Consider the following 14196-nt stretch of genomic DNA (forward strand, 5'->3'; position numbering starts at 1 on the left):
GGAGTGTGCTAGTTCAGCGTTACGATCCTATCCCCATAAGAAAGGGATTCGAACGGGTAAAAGTCCGTTGACAAATGCAGCTGTGGCGAGAATGATTTCGAAGTTCGATGCCACGGGTTGTTTAGACGATAGACCCGGTAGTGGCCGACCGAGCACAAGGCGTAATGCTGCTGAGACAGTTCAGGAAGAAATGGAGACTGTAGCGGGTTCGTCTATGCACGGGGAAGTCAGCGCTCGTGCAGTCACACGTCGCACCGGCATTCCATACACTACTGTTTGGTTGGCACTTAGGCCTACCCTCCGGTGCTATCCGTGCAAAATCCATCGGCATCATGAACTGTTACCTGGCGATTTAGTGAAGCGGAGGGCATTTGCGGTGTGGGCGTTTCAAAAGATGGCGAAAGATGACGATTAGTTGAGTAACGTGTTGTGGACCGACGAAGCTCAATTCACGCTATGAGGGTCTGTCAACGCCCACAGCTGCAGAATTTGGGCTACCGAAAATCCTAGAACTGTCGTGAACACTCCACTGCATGACGAGAAAGTCACGGTATGGGTTGGACTTACCACATCTACCGTTATCGGGCCTTTTTTTCTTCGAGGAAATGGGTGATTCTGGTTTTGTGACTGCTACCGTGACGGGTGAGAGGTACGCCGATATGTTACAGAATCGCATAATCCCCAGCCTGGCTGATACCGCGGGACTGCTACGGTCGCAGGTTCGAATCCTGCCTCGGGCATGGTTGTGTGTGATGTCCTTAAGTTAGTTAGGTTTAAGTAGTTATAAGTTCTAGGGGACTGATGACCACAGATGTTAAGTCCCATAGTGCTCAGAGCCATTTGAACCATTTTTGAACCTGGCTGATAAACACCTGCTGGAACGTACGATGTTTATGCAGGATGATGCTCCACCCCATACTGCTAGACGCGTGAAAGATCTCTTGCGCGCGTCGTTTGGTGATGATCGTGTGCTCAGCCGCCACTTTCGTCATGCTTGGCCTCCCAGGTCCCCAGACCTCAGTCCGTGCGATTATTGGCTTTGGGGTTACCTGAAGTCGCAAGTGTATCGTGATCGACCGGCATCTCTAGGGATGCTGAAAGACAACATCCAATGCCAAAGCCTCACCATAACTCCGGACGTTGTTTACAGTCCTGTTCACAACATTATTCCTCGACTACAGCTACTGTTGCGGAATGATGGTGGATATATTGAGCATTTCCTGTAAATAACATCATCTTTGCTTTGTCTTACTTTGTTATGCTAATTATTGCTATTCTGATCAGATGAAGCGCCATCTGTCGGACATTTTTTGAGCTTTTGTTTATTTTTGGTTCTAATAAAACCCAATGTTATTCCGAGCATGTGTGTCAATTTGTACCTCTCTATCTACATTATTCCGTGATTTATTCAGTTTTCAAATTTATACTGACTTTTTGATCACCCGGTAAATGAATAAATAATCGATCTGAACGTCACTGTTATTATATTGTTCCAGTGGCCAGAAACAAAAGTAAACTGTTTGAAACAGAACGTTACGCTCATTACAAATGCGGAACTACTAAATATCAGAAACAGAGATCAAATAGTGTTTGCTACCCGCATAAACTCACTGCTTTGATGAGTTAATTACAGCGCGATGGGCGTTTAACTGTGGAGAAAGTTTATTAATTTTGACTTTGTGTGCCTTGCAAACTATTAGCCAAACAATTGCTTGTCACTAGTGCGCTAAAAAAAAAAAAAATCCTTCATAACACAACTACGCAGACACGCACATTCGGATGACTCGTCAGGCTTCCCTAGTAGTGTACAGTAGTACATATAGCCTTCGGCAGTATTACATGAAGCTGGTGCACTACAAATAAAGTCACATATTGGTTAAATCACACGTTCGTACGATTTCATACCTGAATCGAGTATACTGTTTCCACCGACAACAATGACGTAAGAGGGAACTCAGGCTCGAGTAGGATAATGATATGTAAGCAAATAATTCACTTCTATTACAAAGGTATTATCCTATTTTTCGACGTGGTTGATTCCGCGGAACAACTGAATTGTGGGTACCCGGACAAGAGCCTTAATCGCTGTGCTCCGTCGCTCATTTTCATTGGTTCTATGCGACGTACTACTACGTAAGGTAAATCATAAATACGGTTACACAGTTTATAGAGAGATGACCTACAGTAGTATCAGAAAAGAGGTCAATACAAAATATTTTCATTTCTATCTCATTTATGAAATACCCTTTTACGAAAGGAAGGACTGAAGAATACTAATTAACGTCCGGTCGTATATGATGCCTTCAGAGATGGATCATAATAAGGGATTAGTGCGGAGTAGGGATGGAAGTCGACCGCATCCGGCCGTAGGAGACATCCCAATATTTGCCTTAAGCGATTTAGGGACGTCACAGAAAACCTACATCTGGATGGCCGGACAGGGATTTGAACCATCGTCCTCCCAAATGCAAGTCTGACACTAATTGTACCTGGCGCGCCGATTGAATTTGCGGGCTCAACACACTGATTGGCTGTCTTCATACTCAATTAACTCCCAAACGGCGGATCGTATCGAATTTTTTTCTTAACATTTATTTCTCAGCACAACCTGGCTTGCAATTACCGTACAACGTTTTCAGACTGTTTATGGCCACCCTGTATAAACACTTTTGAAACCCAAAGGCAGTAACCAATGACAGAACCATGGGTTATAATAAATTCCACAGATAAAGCCCGCAAAACCAGTTATAATTTAACAGAATTTTTTGAACAATCTAGCTAGGTAGCTATAGCTATTATGATTGAAAGTACAACCACAGCTAGACAGCCTTGCGGCGGCACTGAGAGAGCAAATTTTACACTGCTGGCCATTAAAATTGCTACACCAAGAAGAACGGGTATTCATTGTACAAATATATTATACTATAACCGACATGTGATTACATTTTCACACAATTTGGGTGCATATATCCCGAGAAATCAGTACCCAGAACAACCACCTCTGGCCGTAATAACGGCGTATTGTGACGAGCCAGTTGCTCGGCTACCATTGACCAGACGTCTTCAGTTGGTGAGAGATCTGGAAACTGTGTTGGCCAGGGCACCAGTCGAACATTTTCTGTATCCAGGAAGGCCCGTACAGGACCTGCAACATGCGGTCATGCATTAACCTGCTGCAATGTAGGGTGTCGCAGCGATCGAATGAAGGGTAGAGCCACGGGTCGTAACACATCTGAAATGTAACGTCCACTGTTCAAAGTGACAGAGACGTGTAACCAATGGTACCCCATACCATCACGCCGGGTGATACGCCAGTATGGCGATGACGAATACACGCTTCCAATGTGCGTTCACCGCGATGTCGCAAAACACGGATGCGACCATCATGACGCTGTAAACGGAACCTGGATTCATCCGAAAAAATGACGATTCGCCAATCGTGCACCCAGGTTCGTCGTTGAGTACACCATCGCAGGCGCTCCTGTCTGTGATGCAGCGTCAAGGGTAACCGCAGCCATGGTCTCCGAGCTGATAGTCCATGCTGCTGCAGACGTCGTCGAACTGTTCGTGCAGATGGCTGTTGTCTTGCAAACGTCCCCATCTGTTGACTCAGGAATCGAGACGTGGCTGCACGATCCGTTACAGCCATGCGGATAAGATGCCTGTCACCTCGACTGCTTGTGATACGAGGCCTTTGGGATCCAGCACGGCGTTCCGTATTACCCTCCTGAACCCACCGATTACATATTCTGCTAACAGTCTTTGGATCTCGACCAACGCGAGCAGCAATGTCGCGATACGATAAAGCGCAATCGCGATAAGCTACAATCCGACCTTTATCAAAGTCTGAAACGTGATGGTACGCATTTCTCCTCCTTGCAGGAGCCATCACAACAACGTTTCATCAGGCAACGTTGGTCAACTGCTGTTTGTGTATGAGAAATCGGTTGGAAACTTTCCTCATGTCAGCACGTTGTAGGTGTCGACACCGGCGCCAACCTTGTGTGAATGCTCTGAAAAGCTAATCATTTGCATATCACAGCATCTTCTTCCTGTCGGTTAAATTGCGCGTCTATAGTACGTCATCTTCGTGGTGTAGCAATTTTAATGGCCAGTAGGGTAGTTAAGGTCAGTCTTGCAACGACCATCCACGGAAACACATACGCCTCTCTGCTGGAGAGCTGAAAGGCTCTTCTTTTAAGATGTTTCTCACCAGATTAAAATACCTTCATTTCTTTGTTGATGGTGCATTGAATGAAGTACACAGTAGCTGCTAGCGTTTTACTCACTGCTGCCTTCGGTCTGCCGGTAATTCGACCTTCAGACTTAGCTTGTTCTAAACCAAGTCTCTTCAGCTGCGGAATGCCGGAAGTTGGAAGCTTGTGACTCAATTTGGCAGAAGGCAGGCAAGGACAGCAGGCTTCAAATACAACACAAAGAAAAACATTGCTGTGTCGGCATCGATGCACTTGAATCACGGTTGCTAGCGGTTCTACGGCTAGTTAGGGTTAAAGCCACTAAGCGAAGAACGTTCACTGAAGCCGACACTGCGCAGGCACCGGTCTTAAATCGGGCAAAGAGGAATGCCGCAAGCACTAACACGAAGCCATAGCATTAGTTGATAGATTATAGCGTGCAAATATACAATGGAACGAAGACTTCTATCGATAGTAGGTTGAGAGCCGAAAAACGTCGCAGAAACAGTGTCGTACGTCCGAAGTAGCTGCGGAGAAACGGGAGTGAGAGATAAACAGGTCTTGCTTGTCAGGATATGTTCGAGTATTCTTTGGGCGTTTTTTGTTTCGTATATGGCTTAGCAGACAGGAGTTACATATAGAAAAGCCCTGTTAATTTATTCAGCTTGGACAGTCATTCAAGAGCGCATTCGTCTGTGGCAAGCTTTTAGCGTCAGCTCGTGCTATGCCCACTTGTAGCGGCAATGGAGACAGCACAGCCTGCAGGGTATACGTGCTGATGGGAAGTGACGTGCTGTACTGGTGTTGTAACACCCCACCCGTCACTTATCTGGTTTTGGTGTGTGTTCACCCCAGATAATTGACTAAGAGATCAACAGAGAGTGCAAAACTGCCGCAATGTCGGATAACGCAAAGAAAGTAATAAGGCCCTCTGACTCCTGATTTAACTGCGGTGGCAGTGTTGACATTAATTGATTCAGAATTGATCCCTTTTAATTAAGAAGGGGTGCACATTGATGTTATATTCAGCTATTGAACACCAGATGCAAATGTTGAACATCAAATTAATTAAGAAAGTGACCTGGGATTTGAACTACTTGATTGAAAACAGATGCAGTCGATTAGCACAGATTTATTTTAACTCACGACTTTCAATCATCACATTACATGACTCTCCTAACAGGCAGTGGTAATAAATTGCGTTTGTGTGGAGTAAAGCGAGATAAATCAAAAGTAATTCCTATCGATTGACCCAGGCGTAATGCGAAGTGCGAGAAGAATTCTAGAATACACGGCTCATGAAACCCTCGTGGAAACTTTGCCGACGTGATCCAGCAAATTAATCAATGGCTGAATTGGGCGCAATTTCACCGAATTCAGCGTGGCGGAGCGGTGTCGTTGTGCGGACGTCGGCTGACCTTGTGGTGCTGCAAAGCTGCGCTCGTCTTCTCACTTCTAGCTATCTTGCTCAGTACATAGCTGAACCAAAATTTCCTAACTCCAACCTCAAGCGCTCCATTTGCTAAGTCCTAAACTGCAGAGATGCTCACTCTTTCTCAGGCAAGCTGAGTAAAGAACGCCACGTCCGCACTCTAGGCAAGCTCTGAACGGAAGATTTCTACAGAGACTTCTCACAGTCTGCTCTTCGCCTAGGTTTCCCCTCCAGCAAAATCACTTACGCCAATTGCAGCGCAAGTCGCGTTAATTATGCGTCGCTTCCCAGTGTTGACCAATGCCTGCTCTGGGAAGTGAACAAATTCCCACAAAATTTCCCTTCTTCTCAACTTCTGCTATATAGCTCCTCCCAGGCCACCCATGAAGGTTAGTGTCTGCACAGACACCAAGTTTTCCGGAATTCTGACTCCCAGGAGAGTACTTCCAATTCCTTGGTCCTACGTTCCCATCAGAGGCCGGCGTATTTCATGCTGTCGCTCTTCACCTGATTTACTTCAGGCTCTGCGGACCGTGAATTCACCGTGAAGTTGCTATGGTCACGAACACGCATATTTTGACCTCTGTTGACCGCTCCACCGTGGCTTTGTGGGGCTTTCTCGCATGTTTCACAGAAAACAGGATGACGGACATTTATCAACAGGCATAAAGTTCTCCATCTGTTTCCCGGTACATCAGCATGGGGTCGGGGTCAACCACCCATGCTGTCACTCATCTTAAGGCGGCTGGAGGGCGTGACGCATTGCCGCTTTCTCAGAGCTTGAGCCGCCCTAAGCTGCCTATTGTCGCTTCCCTTCACTGTTCCCCATCCGGCCACGGTCAATTCTAAATACTTCCTTGGGGTAAACTAGCGTCCAGTAAATCGACTCGTTTCCACAAAGTTTTCATGTCATATGAATTACTTTAAAACCATCACCCAACATTAATTATTCCACTACATCCATACTATACCCTCTACAAGATGCATTGTGCCTTGTCAGTCATTTTGTTCAGCCCTACTGTTCGCTCAACGTGAGTTAGGTGATCTTTAATGACTTCATGTAAGGGGCATAGTTCTTTCCATCTTACAGTGTCATCGGCAAAAAAAAATGGTTCAAATGGCTCTGAGCACTATGGGACTTAACTTCTGAGGTCATCAGACCCCTAGAACTTAGAACTACTTATACCTAACTAACCTAAGGACATCACACACATCCATGCCCGAGGCAGGATTCGAACCTGCGACCGCAGCAGTCACGCGGTTCCAGACTGTAGCGCCTAGAACTGCTCGGCCACTCTGGCCGGCAGTATCATCGGCACACCACGTTGAGTCGAAAGTGGCGGCCAAGCACTGGTCGTTGCCGCGATGCGTCTTCTCCATTGCGACAGATTGTGGCGTTATCCGCTGTCAAGTTCTGAACCAATTGCTGGGAAGCACTGAGAAGCAACTGGCGTCCGCAGCTTTGGCAAGTGGTCCACAAAACACCTTGATCGACTAGATATAGAACGATCATATTCACAGGACATGTACACTAGTACCTTTTGCACAAATGGTTAACATTTCAGTCACCTCGGTCAGCATGTGTACTGTTGCCTAATAGTCATAGGTTCCATCATTGGCCCTGATAACTTGTTCCATGCATGATGGCATCGATGCGTGTAAGGCGCCAACAGTGTCCTATAGTACAGCCCACTGTGTTGCATCCACCTGGTTTCAAAGTTATACTGTTGTGATTGGCACTGTGTGACTGCGCTGCACCTGTCGTTTCACAATATCCTACAGGTTTTCGATTGGCGATAAGACTGGTGATCTGGCGGCTCAGGACAAAATGCTGACATTCTGTGACACTATAAGGCACGTGTTCGTGCAGCAACATGTGGTCGTACATCGACTTGCTGAAAAATTGCGTCTGGAATGGTGTACAGAACGGGTGTGACTGTGAGTCGCAGGATGTCATTTCACGAAGGTCATACTGATCACAGTGCCCTGGACACGCACAAATTGTGATTTTTGGTTGTATCAAAGAGCACCCCATACTATAAGGCCGGACAAACTGATGGAAATCCTAAGGAAACATGGAGCTGACTGGAGGGATAGAAGGCTAATTAGAAATTTATACTTGAACCAGAGAGCAAGAGTAAGAATAGGAAGTGTGATGATTGAAGAAATTAAACTGGGAAGAGGTGTAAGACAAAGTTGTTGTTTATCACCAACACTTTAAATATATGTCTGGAGAAAATTATTAGTGAAAGTTTTGATGAAAGAACGTCTCCTTTATGTAGGGGGTCGGAGAGAGAAGTGTATAAGATACGCAAGCGACATGATTGTGATGGAAGAGAGTGCAACAGAGATGGAACAAATGTTAGATGATCTGAAAACAAAATTAGAAGAATATGGAGTGAATATTAACAAGAAGAAAACGAAAAGCATGGTAATTGGAGGAAAGGGGAGAAAATGTCGTATGAAAATATGGGGAGAGGAAATAGAGCAAGTGAATAACTTCAATTACTTGGGAAGTGTAATAATGGTTTATATGTATTGCTCAACAGAAATTACGAAAAGAATTGCAATAACAAAAGAAGGATTCTAGAGGAAACGGAAATTACTTTGTGGACCACTAAACAAAGATCTGAGGAAAATACTTGCCAAATGTTACATCTAGTGCGTTGCACTATATGGTGCGGAGACCTGAACATTGAGGAAGGAAGATGAAAGAAGACTGGGGGCACTAGAGATCTGGATATGAAGAAGAATAGAAAAAGTGAAATGGGAAGACCGAGTAAGGAATGAAGAAGTGTTAAGAAAAAAGAAACATGCTGAAAGTAATCAGAAAGAGAAAACGGAACTGGATTGAACATTGTATGAGGAGGGACTGTTTATTGAAGGAAGGAATAGAAGAAATGGTGGAAGGAAATGAGGGAAGAAGAAAAAGAAGATATTAGATGCTGGACGATATCAAAGGAGGCAAATATTCAGAAATAAAAAGACTGGCTATGAACAGACAAAAGTGGAAGAGGCTTAACCTATGAGAAGACTTGCCGTAAGGCAGAATATCATAGTACTACTACAAGGCCTTGAGGTGGCACTGTATGTTTTGTGCCAATGCAGTCACCGTTACGCCGTCCCCAAGTATGTGGCGAATCAAAATCCGACCATCATTTTCAAACCCGGAATCGTCCACCCGCCAGGGTAGCCGAGAGCGCTAGTGCGCTGCTTCTTGGACTCGGGTAGGCACTCCTCGTTAATCCGCCGCACAGTTTCGATCTGGGGGCCAGTATGCCGGCCAGTCTGGATGTGGTTTTCAGGCGGTTTTCCACATCTCGCTAGGTGAATATTGGGCTGGACTCCACCTTCCACCTCAGTTATACGACTTGCAGACATTTGAAAAAAACGTTCCCACCCTTCCATGGCTTACACTAGATGCAGACAGCTGAGGTACACTAATTCCATCCTGGGGGGTTCGGGGTGGTGGCAGGAAGGGCATCTGGCCGCCCTCTGCAACTAACACAGCCAAATCAATAGGAACACGGCCGACCCCGCAATGGCGTGGGACAAAGGCCCCAAGAATGAAAAAAAGAAAAGAACCTGGATTCGTCCGGAAACACTATCTGATGCCATTCCTGTCGCCAGTGATCTCGCTCCACACATCATTGCCGTCTAGCATGTTTCTACATATTCGTCAACGGTAGGCAGAGAAGTGGACGACGCACAGGAAACCCTGCCGCAGTAAACGGCAACAGACTGTCATCTCTCTTAATGTACAATGTGCTACACTCGTCCACTGTTGCGCCAGAGACTAGGTGGACGCAGGTCTGTCCTGCAATGCCATTCGGATGAGTTGTCGATTTTCTCGGAGGGTTGGTCTGCGTCATGCGACCCTACCCATCTCGTCGTGCTCTGCGGCCTTCCGTGAACCATTCTTCACACAGTCGTTGCACTGCCGAAGCACTTCGCCATACACGAGCAGCAGTTTTCCGGATGGATGCATCACATTTTCTCAAAAAATGGCTCTGAGCACTGTGGGACTTAACTTCTGAGGTCATCAATCCACTAGAACTTAGAGCAACTTAAACCCAACTAACCTAAGGACATCACACACATCCATGCCTGAAGCAGGATTCGAGCATGCGACCGTAGCGGCTCCCCACGTCGGAGGTTCGAGTCGCCCTGGGGGACGGGTGTGTGTGTTGTCCTTAGCATAAGTTGGTTTAAGTTAGATTAAGTGGTGCGGAAGCCTTGGGACCGATGATCTCAACAGTTTGGTCCCATAGTACTTCCAACAAAAATCCAATTTCACGGTACGATTCGCTCATACTTCCGCGAGGCATTCTGCGCATCTGCTCAAGTCACACTGATCCATTACCTCCGGTTTATAGCAACAACAAGACCCGCAGGCACATTTTACCGGTCTGTCCTATGTCTAGTCGTTCAAGGTGTTTGTCCTCAACTTGACTGTACTTAACGGCACTCGAAAGCTGCGGCTAACAGAGTCGGCAGTGTTTCTTGTCCAACTGACCGAATAACGACGGCTTGGCTTTATCAGGATTAATAGCTGCTGCTCTCTGCTGACTTTGCATTGCTGGCTGTGTCGGTGTGTAGCGCCCAACTCTCTGGAACACAGGCAATGACAGAAGCAGTCATAAGCGTCTGTAGGTCGTCCTGTAGAAACTTACTTGAAAGCTGGTCTGATGGCATGGGTAGTTGCTTTTGCTGATCGCACAGTTCAGTGATCAGTGCTTCCTCTCTATGGCTCTGATCTGGTTACTGCTCTGGGCTCCACCTCTCTACCAAGTTCTGTTATACTTTAAAACCCTTACAGTAGAATGACCTGGAAGGAATTTAGAATAGCTATTAATGTAAAGTTTGTGGGAGCATCACTGTATTCTAACCATACTAACCATATGTTCTAACACCTAAACCTTTAAATGAAGTGTTCTGAAAGTCTTTTAAGGTTGTTGAAGGGTGGGATCTACTGAGATATAACTGTTAACAAATAATTCGATACATTGCGCCATTTCCGATTTAAAGTCTGGAGTTAGCCAGTCAGGTCGTAGTGTACACAAAATTAAGAGCCCTGCCGGAGACAGTGTCGCCCAACCTGTTTTTCGTTTGGTTTCCTAACTAAAATTTATGACTTCCGAAAGTGGCAAATTGTGACTCATAATGAGCATTTAAAGAAGTGGTAACTCACGGATCCACAGATGTCTGTGCGTTATCGCATTTTAGCACAAGCAAGTTCTTGAATTTTGGAGCACATTACGACCTGATTGGCTGCCGTAAATGCAAAATAGCTCAGAAATGGAGCAAATTATCGATTTTTTCCTTAATAGTTATTTCTCGGCACAATCTCCCCGGCAACGCCCATACAAGCTCTTCAGACTGTTTCTGACTACTCAGTATTTATGCAAAGGGATCATCTAAAAGGCGTGTATTCTGTTGCACAGTGAGACACTAACACCATTCGAAACGTTTCAGCCACTGAATTGGTGTTGGAGCAATAATAAGAACTGTTTCTCGGGGTACCACAAACAGTGTCTGCTTTACCAGTGGTATCACTGTCCAACCAAATGTGATAAGAGTGGAGTAAAAGATTTTTTCGAGATTACTTGTACTTACGTCAATTTTATATTGATATGATTGTACCTATTTTAAGAAAATAATAATTAGAACAAAGATTTTATTACTAAGAAAAAAATGGTTTATAGTGTTATGAATGAACCTTTTTAGACGGCACATATAGGATGTACTGAGAGTGTGTACCGAACTACTGGACACTTACTGTTCCAGGCCACAGATTAATTTTGAACTGCTAGAAAAGTTTGCCCACTCTGTTTTTATGGTTGCAAAAATGTACTATTCCATCTTTCTCAAATGTTGCCAAATTTTCAAACAGGACAATGATTGCAGTGGAGTTTTCAGTTATATCAATGATTTTCTTTGATAACCTACAAAAATATGCTTTGGTTAGTGGCGGTAAACCTTATTTCTGTTTTACTCCCTAATTGTTCGAGGTAGAATTCAATCAACAATTCAAAAATTAATGTATGTTTACTGAGACGTTTGCTTTCTTTTGTTGTGAAGAAACTGGCACCAAACGTTGTTAAAGAATTTCTTGTATATCTTGTTTACCTGTTTTTCAAGCATGTAATCAGATTATCATGTGTCTTTTTTTAACAACAGCTTGCCAGCTTTCTAAACCATAAAAAAATGCTCTCGGTCATTAGCCTACAAATGGGTTGTCTTTTGTCCATCGCCATTTGCCACAACTATCACTTTCACTGTATGTGGGATATTCTGTGATTTTTTTTGTTAACAAGCTGGATTAAATTAATATTTCGTCTGGCCGACAAGCAAATACACTGAATAAAAGGTACCAGTCCAGTGATTACAACACTCATCAACAGCGAGTAATTTGTTTTCATGTGCATAAATCAGTTATTATTGAACGTCACGCTCTCATTTGAAATACGTTAGTATGTAGCACAGAGTGTATTAAGAAGCACAATAACATCAGTTTTGTTCATTATGTCTACAGGTGCTGAACGGCGCATATACCTTATTCAACATGTTGTATCGCCTGAATAGCACAAAATGAGTTGAACGACGCTGGTAGCGATGTAACAGTACGTGGATGGTTTTACTTCATCTGGAAATTTACCAGGGATGCACATACGTAACTTGCAAAACAAGGAAATTTATTTGTGTTTGCACTTAAAATATAGCTTAGCACAATTTATTTTTTGTTGTAATTTGTAAGAGTATGAAATATAGAAAATACATCATGTATAAAATAGCATTGTCATGACAATGTCAGCTGTAAAAGTTCTCTTTCTTGAAGGAGGAGTGTTTTAATTGATGGTTTATTAGATTACCTGAAATCCCGAGCGCCCCTGTTCAATATAAATGCAAGTTCGTCTCTTTTTTAATAATCTGGTTTAGATGTACCACTGTTATAAAGGCTGTAAGTAAAAATCCTTCAAGATGTTTGACCTCCTTACGGATCATAACTAGCGCTCTAGATCAGGGCCTGATTCCTCAATAAATTTTCACTGCTATTACAACTGAATTGAATCACTCTCTAACATATACAAGATGTATCATAATTCATGGTGCAAACGCATACAGTTGAAAGTAAAAGTCTCAGTAAACATAGGATCGAAAATGCATACCTTAATAGATACGAGCAATTTTTCGTCTTCGATATTGTGAAGCAAATCTCTCTACTACAAGCTCTTTACTTTCCACATTTCTGGGAAGTAGTAGTATGGACCAAACCAAGAAAAAATGTCCAAAAAAAATTTGCTCCAAAATGCATACCTTAAAAGTTATGAACAATTGTTCATTAGAAGAGATGTGTTTTCAAGTAGCGAAGATGAGCACATGCTCATAGCTCTTAAGGTATGCATTTTAAAGCTCATGTTTACTGGGCATTTTTTCTTGTTTTGGTCCACATTACCATTTCCCAAAATATGGGAAGCAAAAAGCTTGCAGTAGAAGAGATTTGCTTCACAGTTTCGAAGATGAAAAATTGCTCGTAGCTCTAAAAGTATGCATTTCCGACCCTATGTTTACTGAGACTTTTTTGCTTCTAGTATCGTGTACTTTCAACTGTACGCGTTTACTCCATTAACTGTGATACACTCTGCATAGTAATGACACTCCTGTAAATTTTTGTTGTACACAGCAACAGCAGCGCTCTAAGGGGCCGAAAAGCTACACTTCAGAGTACGATATCGAGTGAGTGCGGATAAACTATCTTTACAATTTGGAGCATATTTAGTGCCATAAAAATTTAGTTACTAAAAGTTGACACAATATTTGACTCTCTAGTTTCCTAAAGACTGTGGGAGGTTCTGAACAGTATATTACAGGACAATTTATTATCTTCTAACATAGGGATATTTTCTGAAGTAACACTTCTTTTAAGAACAGAAAGTTACTAATAAGCAGCAGAAGACTGACCTTTTGAAGAAAGACCTCTTTCATTCTATCAGGATAACTTATTACCACTCACAAATGAATGGTGCTCCACCTATTCGCACTGCTTTTTGCTAAAAGTAAGTTTTATCGGTACCTCTGTGATTTGTAGTTACTATTTCAAATGTGTTTCTACCTTCCTACAACCTAATACGCTTATGACTGTTCTTTAATTACTTTGGCTAGAAAGAGTTTCTGATGATTGTTTTAAACTGAAGGATGCCAGTTCAATAACTAAACATGCAATACTGAAGTAACACTGTTTGTTCTTACTTCTTAGTAACACTTCATTTCCTTTAGGCAAGGTCCACACTTACCCAGAGCATTACATACAAGAAAAATACTATGTTTTTAAGACTGGTCTAAGGTAAGTAGAATGACAGTGTAACTTTGTACCATTTTAAAACTGACATTATACTCCAAAAGGCATAATTAGCATATATTTTCTCATTTCCAAGCACTCGATAAATGCAGACGAAAATGTTACAGTGTTCGTTGTGATATGTAAATATCTTGTGCCCAGTAATTCCAAAAAATGGATAAATTGCTACAAAGTTTCTCAAGTTGACTGCATATTAACTCAACAGCATG

The 14196-nt window shown here is 43.3% G+C and overlaps 1 protein-coding gene across 1 annotated transcript in view; it reads left to right on the forward strand.

Annotated features, from left to right (window-relative positions):
* Nucleotides 1-12274, forward strand: part of LOC124578750 (odorant receptor coreceptor-like) — a 118995-nt gene extending 106721 nt beyond the window's left edge. The window contains exon 7 of the mRNA XM_047131234.1: nucleotides 12164-12274. Coding sequence (XP_046987190.1) covers nucleotides 12164-12223 — 60 coding nt within the window. The 3' untranslated portion in view covers nucleotides 12224-12274. The remainder of the gene's footprint in view (nucleotides 1-12163) is intronic.
* Nucleotides 12275-14196: the final 1922 nt, after the last annotated feature.

The sequence above is a fragment of the Schistocerca americana genome, chromosome 1 (genome assembly GCF_021461395.2).
Source record: "Schistocerca americana isolate TAMUIC-IGC-003095 chromosome 1, iqSchAmer2.1, whole genome shotgun sequence".
NCBI lineage: Eukaryota > Metazoa > Arthropoda > Insecta > Orthoptera > Acrididae > Schistocerca > Schistocerca americana.